We start from the raw sequence: 9129 nt of genomic DNA, 5'->3' as shown, positions 1-9129 counted from the left end.
GGCTGGCCAACCTCCAAAGCTCACAGCTACTACCCCACGTTCCTTGGCCTCCCTGCCTCCTCTTTGCTGGACTCAGCAGTTCTGGGGGCTCTGGTCAGAGGCTTCAGGGCCTCTCTCGTGGGGTCTTGTCCCTATGCCTAGCACCCTTTGATCTGGAAAGGGGTGGGGATGAAGGCAGTCGGGAGACGCATCTCTGACTCGGCACAGGTTCTGCGTTCTCCAGGTTCTGACCCCATTTTAAGAGATCCACAGGTTTCTGCCAGGACCACGCCCCCCCCCAAGTCAGTTCCTGATCCCCCTGCTCTGTAAGGAAAAGACTTTTCTCCAGGAATACTATTTCCCCTTTCTGGAAAGGTGGGAGGAAGTACCATTCATTTCCTCTGGCTTCTCCATCACATAGGTTCTCTTAGTCTCAGTCTCTCTGGATCTTCCTCTTTCCCTCTCACCCCATCCTACATCCCCTCTCTCCTTCTGTCTCTCCCCTCCACTTTGCCTTGCTCGTCCCCACTTTCCTCTCCGTTCCCTAATATCTCTTCCAGGAGCAGGACTGGGAAGAGGGGCCACAACCCAGGCACTTGATTTCCCCCACGCCCCCTCAGGCCACTGCTGACATAAAGCCCTGCTCAGGGGCCCCAGGGAAGCCTCTGTAATGGTTGTCAGGCTCGTGCCCCCATTTGTGGTGTGGACTAGTTGCGGCGGGGCTGGGGGAAACATCTGCAGCTCAACGCAACCTCTAGCCCACAGCCGGGCCACCCCTCCCTGCCTCACAGGCCCCGGAACATGTGGACAGGCAGCCTGGCTGTCCTGACTGCAGCTTCCGGTCCTGTCCTCCACCGGGGAGCATCGAGTTCCAGACAAAACTCCAGGCAGACGCAGGGGAGCATCAGAAATGTTGTTTATTTCTCTGCCGCTCCCAGGCTGGCTGGCCTCTCTGGAGGGGCAGGCTACAGATGCACACCTGGAGAAGAAGGGACGGCAGGTGTCCAGGATGGAGGGGCACACTGAGGGAGGAATGGTGAGAGGAGATGAACACTACCCTGGATCCCCTAGTCCTGTCTGAGATGAGGGCAGAGACTCCCAAGCCCCCAGGTTGTCAGAGAACAGCAAAGGTCTGCAGGAGCTCAAGCAGGTCAGAGCCTCAAAGCCACGCCAGCCACTCCCTCTACATCCTACTCTACATCTCCTGTGCCCTGTCTGCTTCAGGCTGCCCCCACTCCCCCCCGCCCCCCGCCAAGCACCAAGCCCCAACCCCTGCCCACAGCCTTCGCCAGCGTGTCCGTCCCAGTGCCTAGAATGCCATCAGGGAGGCTCCCTGCCGCTGGTGAGGGCAGCACCCTGGCAGCACGCTGCCCGAGGGGAGCATGGGTGACGGGGTCAGGAGCAATGAGCACCGTGGACGGTGAGTTATGGGATCACGTTCTGTCCTAGTCACTAGCTTTGAGCACGTCTGGAAGTTGGGGTGGTGAGTATTCCAGAAGGGATGAGAAGGGGAGGTAGGAAGGTGGGACGTCCCCGATGCAGGCGTCGAGAGTTGCCAACCCCAGACGCCTGCAGCACTTCTAAGGGACAGCCGCAGTCAGGGGCAGAGGCAGCGGGGATTTGGGGCTGCTCCCGAGTGGGGGTGGGGCTAGAAGGAAGTGAGGAGGAGGAGGAGGAGGCTCTGGCCCAGCAGAAGCAGACCTGGGGGCTGCTTCCCCGAGATCCCTTCTCCTGCTGCTGCAGCCTCAGGACCCCCAGTGCGGCTGAGGTAGATGATGACGACGTTGTCCTCGGGGCCCGACGGCTGTACCTCGTTGTCAACCGTGTAGCAGCCCTTACCCTGGGCCGCTTTGCCATGGAACCTGCGCCCCAGCGCATCCTCGCCTCCCTCACCCGGTGTGGCCAGCGCCACGTTCACCGAGCTCTCCGCGCTGCCCAGCTCATTGGTGGCCAGGCAGCTGTAGGTGCCCTCCTCCAGCTTGCCGAAGTCGGGGATGAGCAGGCTGCCATTGGCAAAGGCCTGGAAGCGCGGCTGGCTGCTGGCTGCCAGGACACCAGGCAGGGCACGCCCATCGGCACCCACGTTGGGGCTGGCAATCTCCACGGTGCCGCCGGGCGTCTGGATGTGCCAGTGAAGCTGGGGGGCCGGCTGCCCATGCACATCACAGTGGAGCGCCAGCACGAAGCCAGGACGCAGCTCGGCACCATCCTGGCTGGGCTGGTAGGTGAGCTGCACCGAGGGTGCGGAGCAAGGCAGCGGCAGCAGACGGTTCAGCCGTGTGCCCTTGAGCACGTGCGGCGAAGTGCAGGTGATGTTATCCTGCTCCGGGATGGACACAGCTGTGGTCAGGGCCCACGTCTTGAACCACACGATGCCGCAGGTACAGTCGAAGGGGTTATCATTGATCTGCAGGTGGGACAGCGCAGTGAGTGGTGTGAAGGTGCCCTCGGCCAGTGTGTACAAGCGGTTATGATTGAGCTGCAGCGAGCGCAGGGCACGAAGGCTGCGGAAGGCATCTCGGGGGATGAAGGTCAGCTCGTTGCTGTCCATCTTGAGCAACTGGAGGGCGCTGAGGTTGTGCAGGTCGCTCCAGGCAAAGTCAGAGATGAGGTTGTGGCTGAGGTCCAGGCTCTTGAGCTGGCCCAGAGGGGCCAGGGCACCAGCGGCCACCCTGCGGATCTCGTTGTGCGCCAGCCACAACGACTGCAGCAGGGGCACCTCCCTGAAGGCGCCCTCTGGCAGGCTCGGTAGCCGGTTGGCCGACAGGCTCAGCGTGGTCACGTTGGCCGGGAAGCCGGGCGGCACAGCCTCCAGGTCACGGTAGGCACAGTCGGCGATCTGGAAGCCGTACTTTTCCCCACAGTCACAGGGCTCGGGGCAGGCCTGCACCAGGCCCACGAGGACCACCCAGCACAGCAGACGCAGCTCCTGCATCCTACCTCCTGCAGAGAAGGACATGCCACCAAGGTGACCCCAAGGACCCACGGAAGGCACTCGTCCCTCTCAGCAACCTGAGCTCTTCCCCATCAGAGGGCCCTGTCCACATAATCCAGCTAAGACCCAGAGCCACCTAGCCCACCACCCCCATTCTATAGAAGGGGAAACTGAGGCCCAAGGAAGGTCCAGGACTTGCCCGAGGTCATGCAGTCAGGAGGGGGCGAAGACAGGATGGAAGAGGACCCCAGCTCCTTCTCTGAGCAGAGAGCTCTCCCTGCCTCGGCCAGCTCCTAGCTGACTTTATGACTTGGAATCTGTTTTCCAGCTGCCTCCTCCCCTGGCTCTCAGCAGAACCTCCCTCCTGCCCTCCCACATCCTGGCCACAGTCCCTCCCACTGGAGCCCCCCATAGGTATGCTTTGCGCCGGCCTAGACAAGGCCCCTTGTGCAGCGCACACCACCCCGATCTGCCCCACCCACTGCTCCCCCGCTCCTACCGGGCTGTGACCACAGCAGACACCAGACCCTTTCTACAGAATCACACCCTTGGTCTATTTGGTTCAAACTACACCAGGCAGCTGCCTAAACAAACCTCTGCCAGGACCTCTCAGCTGGCTTGGGTGAGGCCAATGGCTCAACCCAAATACTGCCGAGATTTCCGGGGCTGCGGTTGTTAGAGGGACCGATGCCCCCCTGGACAGATCCAAGCAAGGGATTGTCCCAAGTACCCCAAAGCAACAGGAAAGTGCCCAGAAGAGCCCAGCCCCTGTGCCCGGCAAGCTGCCCTCACTTCCCACTGGCCTTTGGAGCTTTCTTCCCGCTGGCTTACCTTCAAACTACTCTTTCTTAGTCAAGCAGAGCCTCTTCTAAGATGGAATCAAAAAGCAACAAAGGAAGGAGTTAGCCCTGGACCGTCTGCAGGGCCAAGGGAAGATGACGATGCTGGAGGAAGGGGCAGCCTGGTCCCTGCCCCACCTCCAGTCTACACACCTGGGCCTGCCCTTTCCTTATCGGGACAGGGTGCCCATCTGCTGAGAGGAGGCTGCAGGAAGGGAGCCCAGGCAGCCCGTATACTCCCTCCTTCCAGCAAAACAACTGCTTCTCTGCAGCAATAAGGACCCGTGTTTCATAAGTGACACCAGAAACTTGAGGGGGAAAAGATGCCAAATTTTTTGTGTTTTTTTTTCTCTCTCTCATGCACTTTTAGCAGCTTCAACTTCCTTAAAGACACAGCACTAGCTGGACAAGACCCAAGAAAAGATGTGGCCAGAGGGATTTTTATGGGGGGAAGGGTGAGAAATTGAATCCCATGGAAGGTGGGAGAATTCTAACCTCACCTCAAATAAGAAAAAAATTGGGGGAGGGAGGAATTCTCCAAGCTGGGACAATGTGAGGGGTTGTGTGTACACTCGTGCGTGCGTGTTTGAGTGTGGGTGTGACATCTCGACATGTGGATGAGTTGGGATGCGTGTTTGTGTGGATGGGGGTGTGAGACCATGTATGTGTGAGTTTGTGTGTTTGGGAATGTTTGAGTGTGTGTATTCGTGTAGGTGTGAGTCTGAGTCTGTGTGTGTTTGTGTGTGTGTCTCTGTGTGGGTGTGCGTGAGTCTGTACATTTGGGCCTCTGTGTGTGTGTGCGTTTATGTGTAGAAGTGCGTGTGCGTCTCTGTGACCGTGTGTCTGTGTGGGTGGCAGGTGTATTCCAGTGAAAAGCTGAGGCCGGAGCGTATAAGATACCCACTATGTTCCGAAGCCTCGGTATGAAGCCAAAACGTTACAACTGTTTTTGTAAGAAAGCACATCTTCCTGGCCCGCCCACCCGTCCGTGTCAGGCCTGCCTGCTGGCTCTGAGGCTGGGCTGCCCTAAACACATGTAGTCCCGGGAGGTCCCCAGGCTCCCCGCTGAGCTGGGGGTGGGGGGAGGCGGGGAGGCAGGCAGGGGTGTGACTGGGCTCCAACCAGATAAAAGAAAGCTCTGGACATGAACCAGCTGGGCTTCAGTTTCCAGACTGAGATTCTGAGACTCTCAGGCTCACAGAGACTGTTCCATCACCCAGGACTATTCACCTGGCAGCCAGGCGAGGTTGAAGGACATCGCTCCTTCTAGAATAGTCTCTCTGTGGCCTGCCAAGTGCCTGAAACCCCACTTTTGGTGCTGCATGTCTGGGGAGGCAGCAGCACTTTCTGGGCTCCGCTGTCCCAGCACTAACTGCCTCCGGGGGAGGATACTTGCATCCAGGTCTTGTTTCATGTATATATATTTAATTTCTCTGAGGATAATAATAGCCTCTTTTATTTTTATTTTTTATTTTTTAGTTACCTTCTATCTGCAGTGATGGTTTCCTTCAAGTTGCATTTTTTTTTTTTTTTCTGTTAGCTTACTTGTTTGGGATTCTGTCCTTCCTATTAGAGGTTTTCTCAGTTAATTCACTCGACATAAACATATTCCCATGTATTTAATGGGAGACCCCTCTACTAGAGAGGAAGCCTGTTGAAGGCAGATATCTTGTCCTCTCAGTTGCTGTTAATCCCCGGCACAGAGAAATGCTCGATAAATACTCCTTGATTCACTAGCTGGGTGAGTCGGATGGGCATCAGATGCCAGAAATGAAAGCACTCGGAGGTCACCTTCTCCACCCCCTCATTTTACAGATCTGAGCCCAGACTGGGTTCCTCAGGACAGGACATTTTGAGAATATTTCACACCATGTGGGAGACCTACCCTCTGTTGGGTGAATGAGCATGTTACCAGCCTTCTTGGGGGCACCCTTATTCCCCATCACCAAACGCCTTGATGGCAGCCCAACACTAGGCTGCTCTCGGAATCCCATGCAGAAGAGCCGGGGTGGAGGCGGGCACTATGGCAGGAGAAGCAAGAGGAACCTGCCCACCCAGGCAGAACTGAGTCTACACACATCGGTCACTGACAGCTCTTCCCCGTCTGCCCAGATCCCATCACCTCCTGAGGGTGCAGCGTGCCCCACCTCTACCAGGAAGGACACTAGGACAAGGGCCATCAGGTCCACTGGGCCTCTACCAAGAGGCATCAGGACCTCCAAGGTGCTTCACAGAGGGCCATGCGGGGCCACTCCCTGCATAGCCTGAGACGTGGTGGTGCATCTCCAAGGGTGGGGCTTATCACCTCCTAGGCAGCCTCCCTGCTCTCCCTGCACTGTCATCCGGTCATCGACTGGAAGTTCTTTCTGAAAAGCCCATCCCGCAGGAGATAATGCCAGCAGGCAAGCACACAAGCCGGAGAGGTCGGCTCCCCTTTGTCTTCCCGGTCAGGAGCTCCCTGTGGACCTGGAGATGGGGCTCCTCGGTGAGTATATGGATACACTGACTGTCCCCAAATCACAGACGGAGGCCCAGAGGCCTAGGGCTAGAGAGCTTCTCTCAGACCCTAAACCACCTCCACCATCCCTGGATGCTTAGCAGCTCTGCAACGAAGGGAGAACTGGGAGGTGGGGAGTGAGAGGAAAGGAATCAGGTCTGGGAGCCCCCGCTGCCGGCCCCATCCTGGCTCCAATGGGCCTCAGGGTAGAGTGACCAACTGTCCCAGGATGCGGGGCATTTAGTGTTAAAATCTGGACAGTCCCAGGCCAATCAGGACAGCGGATCGCCCTAGCAGGGGAGGTGGTGCTCACTTCTTCCCCCAGTTTTTCTTCCTGCTCCCCCTTCCCCAGCCCTCCGCAGAGTCCCAGCCCTTTCTCCTCCCATTCCTCCTGCCACCCCGCCCACCAGGGCGGCCAATCCCTCTCCAGCTGCAGAGGCTCAGCCAGCCTGACTCCCCCACCCCAAAGAGGCCTCACTCCCTGACGGGGGCCACGTCAGCTTTTCCTGGAAGGCGAAAAAAGATCCTGGAGAGAGAGGGAAAATAGAGTGAGAGGGACTGAGCCCAGCAGAGAGGGAACTGGAAAGAAACTGAGAGATTGAGAAAAGGGAGAGAGAGATGGGGGAAGAGAGAAAGAAAGCAGAGAATCCCCGACAGCCAGGGTTAGACCGGCAGATAGAGAAGCGAAGGCACAGAAAAGGAGATGGAGAAGAAGAGGGTCCGGTGGGCCTTCTGAGAGGGAGGAGACTGTGGGCGTTCAGATGTGTGGCTAGCCGTGGTTGGGGGGCTGCTGCCGTCCTGCCGAGAGGGCAGGTTGGTCTTCATCCCAACCCCACTTTCCCTCTACACAGCTTGTTGGAATAATTGGGAGGAAGCTCAACGGCTCCTGGAGGAACCTGGTGAAGCCTGTGGGTCTCCCAGGAGGAAGAGTCTGGCCTGGGCCATTGAGGATATAGTTTTTCTGTCCCATGTGGGAGTTGGATGAGATGGTCTGATGTCCTTCAGCCCTGATGTTCCAGAATGTTTAATGTCTACCTTCAGATGAGGAGTCCACGTGCACGCGTGTGTTCACGCACAGTCATTTCTATTCACAGCCACATTAGCCTGTGGTGGTTTTCCGTAAGTGCTTGCTGGGGCGTGTGCACACTGCGGATGTGTGGGGTGGCTCAAGGGTCCGCTCGTCATGTGGGCTTCTGCGGCTGTGGATGGGGTCGCAGGCCAGACCCCCTCTTCTCCCCTGCGTTGGCCTCAGCCCAGAGGCCCCAGCCCAGGCGGAGCAGGCCTGGCTCCTGGCTGACCCTACCGTGGGGCCCTCACCCCCGTTTCCTTTCCCACATACCCCTCCCCATCGCTCAGGTGTGAGGGCCTCTCCCCTCTTCTCCAGTCTTAATTCCTCAGACCTTGCACACCAGGAGGCGCCTCAGTGATCTGCCTCCCCCCCGGCTTCTTGCCTGCCCCCATCTCCACCCTCTAACTGTGTCCAGCCTCACACATCTCCTGCTCCCACGTTGGGGCTGCCGCTCTCGCTCTTTTCTCAAACTGGACCCTATAGGGCTCACTTCCTCTAGTCTATGGAGACTTTCAAATGCCAGCTCCCGAGACAGGCCTTCCCCAGCCACCTTACACAGACAGCCTTTGTCACTCTGTCCTCCACCCTGGTTTATTTGTCCCTTTTCCTTTTTTCTGGCGGCGCCACACGACTTGTGGTATCTTAGTTCCCCAACCAGGGATTGAACCCAGGCCATGACAGTGGAAGCGTCGAGTCCTAGCCACTGTACCGCCAGGGAATTCCCTGTTCCTCTTCCTCACACTTACCTCTAACGTATCTATGGATATAGTTCTTGTCCATCTCCCCGGTCTGAATATGAGCTCCATGTGTGTGGGCACTTGGTTCTGTTCACTGCGATACCCCCAAGCCTGCCAAAAGGTCAGCGACTTGGTAGGTGCTCAATAAATAGTGCTGAATGAATGCATGAAGAAAGACCTCCTGTCTCCGGGCAGGAAGCCTCCCCCACCAGCCCTCCTCCACCTGCCCGGGGCCTCACCGCCCCTCCCTTCTGTGCGGCATTGCCCCGTCTGTCACTGGACGCCCTCTGGCTAGCATTTCCGATCCCTCCCTCACAGCAGCATCCTCACTGCCCTCTCCTGACCTTTCCCTGCGTTCACAGGAACCTTTTTCAGTGGCAGCACCTACTGGGGCATGTTTCATTGGAATTATTTTTGTTCTTCTGCAGGCCGATCCCACAATTTCCAGAAATTCGGACCTTGGCCACGTACCCAAGGCACATAGCAGATCTCCAGTTTTCAGCCCCAGCCCTTCTCAAAGGCTGGGGATGGGACTGGGGAGTGCTGTGAATGAGTGAGTCTTTGAATTAAGGTTCTAGACTGGGACCAGGGTTATAGGGTTAGGGTCCCGGTTCCTAAGTAGCTATGGGGCACTGGAACAGGCCAAAGACCATTTTTTTAGGGGTCAGCTTGAAAGGCCAGGATTGGACGTGGGTGTAGGTTTAGAGGGTGGGGCAGGAATAGTTTAACACCAGGTATGAAGCAGAGTCTGGGGTCCAGGATGGGAGAGTAGCGCTGGTCCTTCTGCCTCATTGGAAAGTGGAATAGAGGCAGTGGGCAGAGGACTGCAGAGTAATGCCAGGAGACAAAAGGAGAAACAGGGAGACTAGGGCAGAGAGAGAAAGAAGCAAGAGGGGAAGCAGGCAGGGCAGAGACATGAAAGAACAGGGGTGGGAAAGGAGGGAGCAGCCAGGAGGAGCGTGCAGCATCTCGCCGACAGCAGAAAGCCCTCAGGACACCTGTTTCTCAGCCACAGGCCAGGCTGCAGTGAGGTTTCTATGCAACACTGCTCCATACCAACCTGCAGAAAGAGG

At 57.5% G+C, this 9129-nt stretch overlaps 1 protein-coding gene across 3 annotated transcripts; it reads right to left on the bottom strand.

Moving 5' to 3' along the window:
• Positions 1-879: 879 nt before the first annotated feature.
• On the bottom strand, positions 880-4027 carry ISLR (immunoglobulin superfamily containing leucine rich repeat). 3 transcript variants are annotated; one of them, XM_057722544.1, is made up of 2 exons: positions 3907-4027; positions 880-2922 (listed from the first exon to the last, which is right to left on the bottom strand). In XM_057722544.1, exon 2 carries the CDS (start codon positions 2912-2914, stop codon positions 1628-1630), a length of 1287 nt encoding a protein of 428 aa, XP_057578527.1. In that variant the 5' UTR covers positions 2915-2922; positions 3907-4027; the 3' UTR covers positions 880-1627. The 3 variants fall into 3 exon arrangements, with proteins under 3 accessions (XP_057578527.1, XP_057578526.1, XP_057578525.1); XM_057722543.1 differs by having other exon boundaries at positions 3746-4008; XM_057722542.1 differs by lacking the exon at positions 3907-4027 and adding an exon at positions 3114-3207.
• Between the last annotated feature and the right edge of the window lie 5102 nt (positions 4028-9129).

This window comes from Hippopotamus amphibius, chromosome 2, assembly GCF_030028045.1.
Source record: "Hippopotamus amphibius kiboko isolate mHipAmp2 chromosome 2, mHipAmp2.hap2, whole genome shotgun sequence".
In the NCBI taxonomy this organism is placed as follows: Eukaryota; Metazoa; Chordata; class Mammalia; order Artiodactyla; family Hippopotamidae; genus Hippopotamus; species Hippopotamus amphibius.
Note: the sequence above shows the minus strand (reverse complement) of the source record. Positions and strands in the feature narration are given on the sequence as shown.